Source organism: Hoplias malabaricus, chromosome X1, assembly GCF_029633855.1.
Source record: "Hoplias malabaricus isolate fHopMal1 chromosome X1, fHopMal1.hap1, whole genome shotgun sequence".
In the NCBI taxonomy this organism is placed as follows: Eukaryota; Metazoa; Chordata; class Actinopteri; order Characiformes; family Erythrinidae; genus Hoplias; species Hoplias malabaricus.
In genome coordinates, this window is record NC_089818.1 from 24,517,629 (window position 1) to 24,530,803 (window position 13,175).

A 13,175-nucleotide genomic window follows, 5' to 3' on the forward strand; every position below is an offset into this window, starting at 1 on the left:
CTGCTACACTGGGTTAAAGGGGCTAATACTGTGGTAGACTGCTACACTGAGTTAAAGGGGCTAATACTGTGGTAGACTGCTACACTGAGTTAAAGGGGTTAATACTGTGGTAGACTGCTACACTGAGTTAAAGGGGTTAATAATGTGGTAGACTGCTACACTGGGTTAAAGGGGTTAATACTGTGGTAGACTGCTACACTGGGTTAAAGGGGCTAATACTGTGGTAGACTGCTACACTGGGTTAAAGGGGTAATACTGTACTAAGATTTCCCTGTATTAGCGGCTACGAAGCTAATAGCTAGCAAGAATTCCATCTGTGAACGTGATGGAGGCCGTTTACATTGAGATATGAACAGTGCTGTAAATATTAACACGTTAATATTTTTACACTAACTTTTAACAAAACTTGGCCACAACATTCTTAAAAAATACATTCTTTTACAGATCTGGTGAAGTGTTAGCGGTGGTATTTAACGTTGTAAACTGTTGTTAGCGTAGAACGCTATCCACTCACAATAATTCCTCTTGAGACTTATCCATCTTTAGGTAGCTCACAAATCCATGAACCCGCAGGTTTACAGAGCTCACCATGAACTGGATTCATTCACAGAAATAAGACACAAACAGAGGACATCAGTATCCCTTTTTATTGCAAACAAAAGTACAATACCTCGAAATGCATGGCGTAACATAAGATACATTGCTTAAATAATAAACACAACAAAGCTTTCAGCATAAATTCAAGTTTATGGACTTTTTTTTTTGTTCCTGATCATGATACTTAAGCAATGTTCTTAATCTGGGATACACTGTCCATAAAGAATTCCACTTTCTATTACATCCTGGGAGTGAATAAATTCACCCAAGCAAAGCGCACGCAGTCACAAGCATCACACAGTGCCATCGAATATCGGCGTAAAACCACAACAATCTCAACACCTTGTGATAAAATCTCTGCACAACGAAATCTGACATTGTCACCCACTGCCGTTTAACCACCTTTTATACTAAAGATGTTGTAGCCTCCATTAAAAAACCAGCATCATGATTATTACTACACTAGTAAACCAGCATTCTGGAAAACAGAAACACAGCAAATGACACCATCAGCACATTTGCATTTTACATACAACACACACAAATATTTCATAGTCAGAACTGTGCTATCACACCGAAGAGAGTGAAGTCGTCGTCCAACCAGAGACTACAGTACGAGGTTTGTCCACTGCATAGCTGTGTCCGGGAGACATCTTTCATAAGGGACAATAAACTATATCCAACTCAACGGGAAAAAAGGAGAAAATAAAAACGCTAATCTCTCTGTCTGAACCTCACAGTGAAAACATGGTTAAAGTGCTAACGCAATCGCAGTGAAAGGCAGCAGCATGCAGTGCCCACCGTAGTGCAGCCAGCCGTCCTCCATTATTTCAGTTACCACCAAACTGCACTTCCTCACTTGACTTTACACCTCGGTCTACAAAGAAAAAACTAATCCAAACAACAACAACAAAATCCATCTAAGGACTTTTGCCAAAAAGTCAAAATGGCACCTTTTTCCATTGACCTCAAATTTAAAGTTGGCCACCAACACTGTTTTCAGGGGTCTTTACAACACTGTCATGCAGTTTCAGAAATACACAGGAAGTCTGTTTGAGACGACACACACGTGAAGGACCCACAATGCTAGTTGTGACATAGAATACAATCTTCTGTTATTTGTTACATATATTTGCTACATTAGCTCCAGTGCAATGCTAAAGCAGCAAACTTTAGACACCAAACATGGCTCAACTGAGTAGAGAAAGCGGAAACGTACGGATGTGTACCTTTTGATTTTTTGGCAAACTGTTCCTTTAGTATTGCTTCACTGACTGCAGCTCCTTGCTTTGAGAGAATCCCTGATTAACTCACATTCCAAGTCTTCAAGCTCTTCTTTTCATCCATGTTTCAACTCAACAGCTTAGAATTGGCTTCCAAACCCCTTTATCTGAGTTGTTTTGACCTACAGTAAGCCCTTGTTTTGGAAACCTGCAGTCGCTCATTTACGCAACAATCTCTTTTAAATAAATAAATAAGACACAAACGCAAACGGTAAAAAGCCAAAATATAATAAAATAATAAAATAAAATGACATTCAAAGTCACAAACTTGGTTAATATTATGATTAATGTGTGGATGGAAATCAAAACATGCAACTTTTTATCAGTCTTCTTCAAAAATAACCCATTTTCACATCCTCTGTAAAGCTCTGTACAGAATCTCATACGGAATTTTTAAAAAAATGATTGCAGTCGCTAATGCTGCACTCGAGCGGTTAAGTACAGTTCAGGAACCCTTGTCATGTAGAAGCCAATAGAGACAGCACACACACACATGCACACACCCTCCTCTCTAGTGTGTGAGCATCAGCAGTGGTCAGAACCACTGTAAACTGGGTGTGTTGAGTAGTCGGGTCTAGGTGGAGCAGTATAGAGAGAGATTACAGTACAGTGCCGACCAGTACCCCTAGCCATCCAGCTTATATGGGCTTGTAGAGCAGAGAGGTAACATACTTTTTCTTATATCTGTGTGTGGCACTGAGGACCATTACACCATCCTAGAAACGAGGAATGAAAAAGACAGCAGTGTTAGTGAGATGTTAGACATTTTCTTGATACTGGAAGTGATTTAAACTGAAGGGTGAGGGGTTTTTGAACCATGTTCTATACCTTTATTGAGAGAGCGTATAGATGGTTGAGCATCACATGGTTGGGCTCAGGCAGAAGAGCTGGATCACACTGGAGACAGATGAAGGATTGCCACATTCAGTAGATGTGTAACCCACATGGTGCCACAATAATTCAGTAAGCAGTGGAGGTTCTGATTACAAGCAACATTAGAGAATACATAGGATATAGACACAACATAATCATTTAGAGCCACTGTCCGCTCATTTGAATACTTCTAACCATCACCTGAGTTTCATGATCAATTCAATATGAAGTAGCACTGCCTTGTGTCAGAGGGAACTACAGTGTCTTCTTACGAAAGAGAGACTCACTGATATGTTTGTATCTTTGTTGAGGATGACTTGGAGGAGGTGAGGCGGGAGGATGGGCGGAGCTTTGAAACGTTCTTCAGGTCGGAACACGTACACTTCCTGTCCGTAAGGACCGGGCGGAGAGCTGGACAGATCTAAACAGGAAGTTACATCACGTCAGAACTTGGCTTTGTTGCAAAAGGAAGTAACTGACACTAAACATTCAGTTCCATTTGCCTTGAGTCTCTAAGCTTGTCAAAACACGACGGCCATTTCATTGTGAAACTGAGTGAACCAAAATAATGAAGGTCACAACAAATAGCAGCAAATAGCACTTCTTCTTTATGCTTTTGTGCTTAGTGTAAAGAATTAGTTCCCACTCAAATTATATTAACAACGTGACGCAATATGTTCACACAACTGTATCTGTGAGGAAATCAATGCGTCATTGACGGATTAAACAGTGTTTAAAGGCTAAGCACCACTTAATGGACCTCCATGAATATTCCACATTATTGTAGTTACTGACAGATATAAGTATGAATTAAAATGAAAATAGCAGCTTAATGTGCTTTAAAACTGACACTTTTATTAAATTGACGGAAAAACCCGAGCTCTCTACGGAAATTCTCGAACGCGACCGTGACGTCACTGGTGGACAACAGCTGAACAACGCCGCGGTAAAACACCGTTATGACTGACTGTTATGACAGTATCTAGCTAAATAACCAACATTATTCATGACAATAGCCTAGCAATAAGCTAAACTCAAATGTAGAGGTACCGTTATTCTTGTAAATGTGATCGAAGTCGAACTCGAATTCATCCGACACTATAAACCTCCGTAATGCAGCTACGTAGCCGAGTATAATCTGAGCCACCGAGTTTAGCGAGTCAAGCTAACGTTAACTAACACCAACTAAAACAGGCGAAGTGAGTGTCCTTACCCTGTTTACCTCCATGTTACAGAGGCTCTTGAACACCTTTCGTTGGTGTCCTTACATGCCCATATTGTTGGAAAAGCGCCAGTGAAATGAGCTACAGATAACGGAGTGAGCGGATGGTCCTTTCCAAAGTGCCCGTTTAAAGTGGACAGATTTAGTCCATTTTCTGGATATTTTGGGATCTTTGGGCCATTTGTTCACAGATGTCCCACTGTACATTGAATGATTGCAGCCAAAAACAACACACCTTTTCCTCATTTTGCATTAAATTAAGTGCAGCTTCTAGAGTTGTTGTCCACCGTCTACGTCACAGGCAAGACGCCTAGTAGAGTTTCCCAACACCGCTGGGGGGGGGGGGACACCAATGGTCTTTTAAACCTTATTCCTTGAATTAGTAAGAAATAAAATCAATAAACACAAGTTAGGAACTCAAATTCCACTGTATTTATTTGTTTGACACTTTCATATCGCTGGTGCTTAGCCTTTAAGGGTGTTCCTACTTCCTCAAAAACCTCTCACGATCGGTTGTAAGTAACAGTGAAATTAACTTTCTCACCTGAAGTATCAGAGCACTCGAGTGAGTCCACCTGCAGCGCATCAAACACCTCAAAGTCAGATTTCTTCACCTGGATCAGGTTATTGATGGTGCCCATCTGACTCGTCACTACTTGCTGCAGATCCAAAAACAAATTTGTTTTTAAACTTATTTTCCACAAATAAATTCTACACGTCCACTTTTTCTCAGATTTGTAGAACTTTTATGAAGAAAAACTATATTTCAAGAGATCAATATAGAGCTTCGTATGAATGTAAGAGTGTCATTTACCTCAGAAGGGTCATGAACCCACTGCCCATCAACAAAGAACTTGTACTGATGCTCTCCCTCAGGCAAGTCCAAGATTGCCACAAAGTCATTATGGCTTGTGTAAAAAGAAAACAAACATCAGAAACACATTGACTCATTAGTATGTTGTTGTTTTGAATTCACAGCTTTGAAACAGTAACACATTATGGTTTAACGTTTAACAGTCTACAGGAATACGCCACCGCACCTTTAAATGACTCGGGGATGTCTGCGTATTTAGAGCAACTACCTTTTATTGAGTGGTATCTTGGTGCTCCAGTTGTTGAAAGAGCCTGCAATGTAGACTTCTTTTCCCCCTCCACCCCATCGTATAACCGTGGGACGTGCCTGTGGGCTGGCTTTTACCAAGTCGTCTAAATCTGGAGGAAAATCCTTCTCACCATGCCCCTGGGGGAAAATCACAGCTTGACTCGTGCACACGATGCTCCAGTGTTCAGCTTACATTACTTTCAAACACCACTAGTCCTTACTAGAGGGTACCTTGTGTTGAGCAATGTGTGAACGTCAGTGAGAGACTTTGGGGCAGGTATCCACACAAATGCTATTTGTATGACCTATCTGTAGCTCAAAACAATTGAGCTGTGTGTCTGAACAAGGCCTTACTGGTTTTATGTTTGGGTTTTCTTAGACATCTCTCCAATCTGGATCAATGTGTACATCCAGTTAGCATCTGCTCTACTACAGAACAGTACAGGGCTGTGCCACATCACTGTCCATACCTTGATATCAGGTCCATGAGTGTTGAAGATATTAGGGTCATCTGTGCTGTCTACCATCTTGCTCGGTTCATGGTCTTTGTGGCTGCCACCACTGTCTGACCGATGGCTCTTTGCCCCATGGCGCTCACCAGATACTCTGTCACTGGTGTTACCCATAGTTCACCAACACAGAAAAACCTGCTCCTGCACAATTCCAATTCAGGATCAAGTGTCTGCAGAACACAAAAGTAGAACAGCAAGCAGAAGCATAATTATATATGTATTTACGTAAAGCAGAAGAGTGAGATATGAAGCAATATACACTGACCATTCATAACATTATGACCACCTCCTTACTTCTACACTCACTGTATATTCTCCCAGTTCCACTGACCATACCACAGCATTCAAATTATAACAATAATAATGAGAAAAACAACATAAAATAAAGCTGTATTTATATAGCAGCTTTTACACATCAAGGATTCAACTCCAAGTGCTTTACAGTACACAAGACCTAATACAACAAAAAACAAACTAATATTTTAGATATAATAAAAAGATGCGTGTCCACGTGGGTTTCCTCCGGGTGACTGTCTGTGAGGAGTGTGGTGTGTTCTCTCTGTGTCTGTGTGGGTTTCCTCCGGGTGACTGTCTGTGAGGAGTGTGGTGTGTTCTCTCTGTGTCTGTGTGGGTTTCCTCCGGGTGACTGTCTGTGAGGAGCGTGGTGTGTTCTCTCTGTGTCTGCGTGGGTTTCCTCCGGGTGACCGTCTGTGAGGAGTGTGGTGTGTTCTCCTTGTGTCTGCGTGGGTTTCCTCCGGGTGACTGTCTGTGAGGAGTGTGGTGTGTTCTCCTTGTGTCTACGTGGGTTTCCTCCGGGTGCTCCGGTTTCCTCCCATGGTCCAAAAACACACGATGGTAGGTGGATTGGAGACTCAAAAGTGTCCGTAGGTATGAGTGTATGAGTGAATGTGTGAGTCGCCCTGTGAAGGCCTGGCACCCCCTCCAGGGTGTGTTCCTGAATTGCGCTCAGTGATTCTGGGTAGACTCTGGACCCACTGCCACCCTGAACTGGATAAGAGTTACAGACAATAAATGAATGAATGATTATAAGCTTGATTTCAGAGGAATGTTTTAAGTCACTTGCTAAATATTTTATAGTAAAATGTTCCAGAGTTTAGGAGCGTATGATGAAGGCTGCTTCCCTAGTTTTATTTTGAGGGGGTTTTGGAATATTTAGGAGGCGTGATGTAGGGGACCTGAGAGCTTTTGAAGGGACATAAAGCGACAGAGATTCAGTGATGTAAGGAGTTGCTAAATCATGTAGAGCGTTACGTCCAAGCAGAAGGAATCTTAAATCGACTCTTAACTAGTAAATAATTCATGAGAACTGAGACCTTGTTTGCAGCAGCACAGGACTGAACATCAGACTATTTTAGTTAAAGCAGACTCTGTACTGTGGTAACCCTTAAAACCCAACTGGAGCTTCTCCAAAATACCATTTTCATTTAACAAGCTTATCAGTATTTCTGTTTTTCTAGTATCTTGCTCATGAAGGGTTACTCTGATACAGACATTTAACGGCTGAGTATAACAGGCGTGATTTCCTTAGCAGTGGTTTCAACAACACAGCAGTTTTAAATGCATTGGGAAACATTACAGATTCAATAGAAGTGTTGATTCACTCATGAAGACATTCAAAGACACTACTGTCATACCGTCCTGCAGAATTATTCCCTAACAACAAATCTCATGGTTTCTAGCTTTTCAGAGGGCAGAGTTACTGCTGTTACTGACAATAAGAGTTTCTAATTATTATGTTGAGGAAGAGGAAGAAGCTAGGCTCCTTCAGAATGCCCAACAACATCTCCTTCATCTGAGCTCAGTGTGAACAGCTTGGAAACAAGGAGGTGAATCTCAAATGGCTCCATACTCCCTATGTAGTGCATTACTAAGGTCTTAAATTAATAGTCCCTGACTATAAATGATACATGACATAGTCAATATAAAACAAACAGGAAGCTGCCCTACTCACTGTCTAACATTTAACGCTGTATTTGGGTCTGGACGCCAATATTTCGTAGCTGACATAGTGCCCCATGTAGGGAGCAGGGAGCCATTTGAGACACGCCCTTGGGCTGTACGGCGCTAAGACAAAATACAAGCGGATACATGTTGTAATTCTGAGGCATCTTAATGTTGCTCAACCGCACTTGATCCCTCACTGTATTCGACGTTATTTGGGGGTTTATAAAGCGACCGGCTGTTATCAACAAGAGTCTAAAAGTGCGACACAGGTTCAACCAAACCGACAGAGCCAACGTTTGTTTACACCAATAATAACGAAGCCCTCTAACTGTCGTGCGTTAGCCTGCTTCCGCCAAATAAACACGGTACATACTTCACATTAGAGAAATATAACTTCTGTTGTAAGAAGCGGGATTTGTACTCGCTCGGTCCTCACCAGCTGCTCCGTTATTTTAGGCAGAAGTTAGACAGCTAAAGTATGACCGGGGCTGACGTTAACTCGGCTGCAGCGTCAATATAAAGCCGATTAACATCCAGTGAAATGTCGTATGACCGCCGTGTTTAACCCACACCTTTCAGAAATCATGAACAAATAAAGGAACCTCACCAGTGACGGGTTTAACCGTGTTTTCCGCGCAGATTTTTAATCCAACTTCAACATACTTCAATGAACGTCTACGGCACGCCACACAGCCAAAATACCAACTATTACAAACGCGTTTTGTGCTTAAAGGAGGGATCCACCGATTTTTCACATTTTCCACATGTGGTTGAAAAGTATTTTTGTGGAAATGTGTTCTTCAGTGGCCAGGAAAAGTCAACGTCATCTTTGCATCTGTAACGTGGCCCAACAAGGCAGGTGTGTCTAATGGTGTGTAAAATGAGACTGTGGACACTCTGTTTAAAAACTTCAGTCTGATAAACTCACACACACTGCAGCGCTGAGAATGACCCCACCTAAATAGGCCTACCTGCTTTGTAAGTGACCTTGAGCAGGTCCTGACCATTGAAGAACTGAGTGAAAAAATGGCTAAATGTATGCAGAGCAATGGGTGGATTACAGTCTGTGACTTTGAGGTAGCTGAAGCTTATAAATTATGAATAAATATGGAGACAACATGAGAAAATGTAGAAAATAATAAGAAGGAAATGCATTAATAAGTTAAATTGGTGCAACAGGTCACACAGCTCCAGGGACTTGGAGGTTGTGAGTTCAAGTCTCGCTTCGAGTGACTGTCTGTGAGGAGTGTGGTGTGTTCTCTCTATGTCTGCGTGGGTTTCCTCCAGGTGACTGTCTGTGAGGAATGCGGTGTGTTCTCTCTGTGTCTGCGTAGGTTTCCTCCGGGTGACTGTCTGTGAGGAGTGTGGTGTGTTCTCTCTGTGTCTGCGTGGGTTTCCTCCAGGTGACTGTCTGTGAGGAATGCGGTGTGTTCTCTCTGTGTCTGCGTAGGTTTCCTCCGGGTGACTGTCTGTGAGGAGTGTGGTGTGTTCTCTCTATGTCTGCGTGGGTTTCCTCCAGGTGACTGTCTGTGAGGAATGCGGTGTGTTCTCTCTGTGTCTGCGTAGGTTTCCTCCGGGTGACTGTCTGTGAGGAGTGTGGTGTGTTCTCTCTGTGTCTGCATGGGTTTCCTCCGGGTGACTGTCTGTGAGGAGTGTGGTGTGTTCTCTCTGTGTCTGCGTGGGTTTCCTCCAGGTGACTGTCTGTGAGGAGTGCGGTGTGTTCTCTCTGTGTCTGCGTAGGTTTCCTCCGGGTGACTGTCTGTGAGGAGTGTGGTGTGTTCTCTCTGTGTCTGCGTGGGTTTCCTCCGGGTGACTGTCTGTGAGGAATGCGGTGTGTTCTCCCTGTGTCTGCGTGGGTTTCCTCCAGGTGACTGTCTGTGAGGAATGCGGTGTGTTCTCTCTGTGTCTGCGTAGGTTTCCTCCGGGTGACTGTCTGTGAGGAGTGTGGTGTGTTCTCTCTGTGTCTGCGTGGGTTTCCTCCAGGTGACTGTCTGTGAGGAATGCGGTGTGTTCTCTCTGTGTCTGCGTAGGTTTCCTCCGGGTGACTGTCTGTGAGGAGTGTGGTGTGTTCTCTCTGTGTCTGCGTGGGTTTCCTCTGGGTGACTGTCTGTGAGGAGTGTGGTGTGTTCTCTCTGTGTCTGCGTGGGTTTCCTCCGGGTGACTGTCTGTGAGGAATGCGGTGTGTTCTCCCTGTGTCTGCGTGGGTTTCCTCCAGGTGACTGTCTGTGAGGAATGCGGTGTGTTCTCTCTGTGTCTGCGTAGGTTTCCTCCGGGTGACTGTCTGTGAGGAGTGTGGTGTGTTCTCTCTGTGTCTGCGTGGGTTTCCTCTGGGTGACTGTCTGTGAGGAGTGTGGTGTGTTCTCTCTGTGTCTGCGTGGGTTTCCTCCGGGTGACTGTCTGTGAGGAGTGTGGTGTGTTCTCCCTGTGTCTGTGTGGGTTTCCTCCAGGTGACTGTCTGTGAGGAGTGTGGTGTGTTCTCTCTGTGTCTGCGTGGGTTTCCTCCGGGTGACTGTCTGTGAGGAATGCGGTGTGTTCTTCCTGTGTCTGCGTGGGTTTCCTCTAGGTGACTGTCTGTGAGGAATGCGGTGTGTTCTCTCTGTGTCTGCGTGGGTTTCCTCCGGGTGACTGTCTGTGAGGAGTGTGGTGTGTTCTCTCTGTGTCTGCGTGGGTTTCCTCCGGGTGACTGTCTGTGAGGAGTGTGGTGTGTTCTCCCTGTGTCTGCGTGGGTTTCCTCCAGGTGACTGTCTGTGAGGAGTGTGGTGTGTTCTCTCTGTGTCTGCGTGGGTTTCCTCCGGGTGACTGTCTGTGAGGAATGCGGTGTGTTCTCCCTGTGTCTGCGTGGGTTTACTCCAGGTGACTGTCTGTGAGGAATGCGGTGTGTTCTCTCTGTGTCTGCGTGGGTTTCCTCCCGGTGACTGTCTGTGAGGAGTGTGGTGTGTTCTCCCTGTGTCTGCGTGGGTTTCCTCCGGGTGACTGTCTGTGAGGAGTGTGTTGTGTTCTCTCTGTGTCTGCGTGGGTTTCCTCCGGGTGACTGTCTGTGAGGAGTGTGGCGTGTTCTCTCTGTGTCTGCGTAGGTTTCCTCCGGGTGACTGTCTGTGAGGAGTGTGGTGTGTTCTCTCTGTGTCTGCATGGGTTTCCTCCGGGTGACTGTCTGTGAGGAGTGTGGTGTGTTCTCTCTGTGTCTGCGTGGGTTTCCTACGGGTGACTGTCTGTGAGGAGTGTGGTGTGTTCTCCCTGTGTCTGCGTGGGTTTCCACCGGGTGACTGTCTGTGAGGAGTGTGATGTTTTCTCCCTGTGTCTGCATAGATTTCCTCCGATTTCCTCCTACGGTCCAAAATTTGTAGGTGGTAGGTGGATTGGCCCGTTAAGTGTGTGTGTGTCACCCTGTGAAGGACTGGTACCCCCTCCAGGTGGTGATTCTGCCTTGTGTCCAGTGATTCCGGGTAAGCTCCGGACCCACCACAATTCTTTAATTGCATAAGCGCTTACAGACAACGACTGATTTTTTTTTTTTCTAGTCATATTTGATAGCATATGAAATGTCTTAATGCATCATATACATATGAAAATTATTTAAACTTAACTCTGTGAGTAACAAATTAACAAATCAATGACTTAAAGGAACACTTCAGTGTTGTTCAGGCGTGGTATATGACAGAAAACATAGATAATATGCTGAAACACAAGCAGACAATTTAAGTTTTATTGATGCTGTTTATTGTAAATTGTTAACACTTTTTTTTATTTCACAATTAAACAAATTAAATTGTGTTCCTCCATATGACAGACCTCAGCGTTGTCCTTCTTCCTCATACTAGGGATAAATGTGCCGTCTCATTTGTTTCTTCTGCCTGGTCTTTCATGTTGCTTCTAATTGACTGAAAAAAATAAGAAGAGACCTCATTTGTGTTCACTGTTGTAAAATATGTTAGAAGTTTAAAAAAATATTTTGTCTTATTCCCAGAGAATAACTAACTAATATTCCACTCAGGGTCCTGGTGAAGAGGGGAAATCTTTTGGGGAACAAGTCTCTTTTATGCAACTTCTTAACATCTCCAGCTTGTGCTCTCTCCTTGGTGGGGGATGATGAGGACTCTAATAGCGTGTACTTAGCGCCACATTTACACGTCTGTCCAGAGAAGATGAGGCTGGATTTCTGTACAACCTCTTTCATGTGCTTTGGACTGATGGATGCTGCACTATTATATCCAAGGGAGTATGTCAAGTTGCTAGCAGAGTATCTCCTTCCAGAACGCCTCCTATAAAACTGTTTCAGTGTTTAAAAACATGGTACAGAATATTACTGTAATAAATGACATGCAGCTCATTTCAAGTTAGATATTATTAATGTCTGACACAATTAATACATAAATAATCATTTAGAAACATTTACGTTTAAGCCCTTGATATGCTCCTCCACAGACTTTAATTTCTTATACAAGCTCTTATCCAGTTTTTTAACTTCACTGGGTGAAACCTGACCCTCTCCTCTTTGGCAGACATTAATAGGCTGAAGGTCCTCGTCCTCATCCTCACTGCTTTCAAGGTTGACCATCAGCATTGTATACTGCTTGCCACGCTGGACCCCAAACCAAAAATAAAATAATCTCTGTAATCAAGACCTCACGTCACTTCAACTGAAGAGAAATAATAAAACTAAAAACTAAATAAAATATGGAAATCGAGGTATTAGTACTGATTCTGTTATTGAATTTTCTGAATAACATTAAGAAATGGCTGTCCCCGAAACAACAAGAATGTTCTCTACTAAGGTGATATTCTAAGGGAGGAAAAGGCTAAGTCTGAAACTAATGTTTTCTGCTCCAATATCTTCAAAGTTGTCATTCAAAATACTAAGGCACTGACTTGTGAGACTGGTAATCAGTATACTCTAACCACAACTACTTGCCTGAGGACTTTTGTCATTTTTGATTTGGATTTCAGCCATCATCCCTTCTTTTCTCTCTGTTTATATTTGTATAAAATTGAAGGCTAAGAATAGCCTCCCAAAACCACTCCAAATACTTCCACACAAGCCCTGAGAAAATGAAACTAAGTTACATTACATGTTGTATATAGTGTTTGTAAAATTCAGATAGGATATATCATATAAAACGCAATGATAAATATAGAAAATAAAGAAACAACGCTGTTATGATAGTTGCTATGGAAACCAGACCAGAGCCGTTGAGCTGTATGCGCGCGCAGCATGAAACCGTTGGTTACGTTTTGTGTAAACGAATAACGAGGAAAGTCTATTAATTTTATCTAAAGCAAAATAAAGCAAATTTTATTTTTTTTCTAGTAAATCCGTATCTGACAACACATCCTGGGAATTACCCAGAGTCCACTGCGAGCCTTTACCAATATTAAGACGAATGAAAAAACTGAGAATAATTAACTCTTAAAGTGTAGATTAGTTTTTTTTATTGATTGAGACTAAAGCGAAGGGCCTAAGGGAGAAAATTGGGACACGAGCTGCTTTACAACACTATATTAGCTAAGTGCGCGAAAGAAGGCCCCCACAGCGAGGAGTCCCTGGCTCCGCCTGTTCAAAATTCCAGACGATTCAATTTAAATTGAACCAGGCGGGTTTAGGTAGTAATACTAATGTTCTCTTT

The 13,175-nt window shown here is 43.1% G+C and overlaps 1 protein-coding gene and 1 long non-coding RNA gene across 4 annotated transcripts; both read right to left on the reverse strand.

Moving 5' to 3' along the window:
- Positions 1-645: 645 nt before the first annotated feature.
- Positions 646-8,503, reverse strand: LOC136675570 (5'-AMP-activated protein kinase subunit beta-2-like). Its single transcript, XM_066652189.1, has 8 exons — positions 8,162-8,503; positions 5,548-5,759; positions 5,058-5,215; positions 4,790-4,883; positions 4,520-4,634; positions 3,041-3,174; positions 2,709-2,777; positions 646-2,596 (listed from the first exon to the last, which is right to left on the reverse strand). Exons 2-8 carry the CDS (start codon positions 5,701-5,703, stop codon positions 2,519-2,521), a joined length of 804 nt encoding a protein of 267 aa, XP_066508286.1. The 5' UTR covers positions 5,704-5,759; positions 8,162-8,503; the 3' UTR covers positions 646-2,518.
- A 2,761-nt stretch (positions 8,504-11,264) lies between these two features.
- Positions 11,265-12,860, reverse strand: LOC136675398 (uncharacterized). Of its 3 annotated transcripts, XR_010796188.1 has the most exons (5): positions 12,734-12,860; positions 12,464-12,592; positions 11,948-12,133; positions 11,531-11,821; positions 11,265-11,432 (listed from the first exon to the last, which is right to left on the reverse strand). It is a non-coding gene; the product is annotated as an uncharacterized lncRNA (long non-coding RNA). The 3 variants fall into 3 exon arrangements; XR_010796187.1 differs by lacking the exon at positions 12,734-12,860 and having other exon boundaries at positions 12,464-12,726; XR_010796189.1 differs by lacking the exon at positions 12,734-12,860 and having other exon boundaries at positions 11,948-12,163; positions 12,464-12,726.
- Between the last annotated feature and the right edge of the window lie 315 nt (positions 12,861-13,175).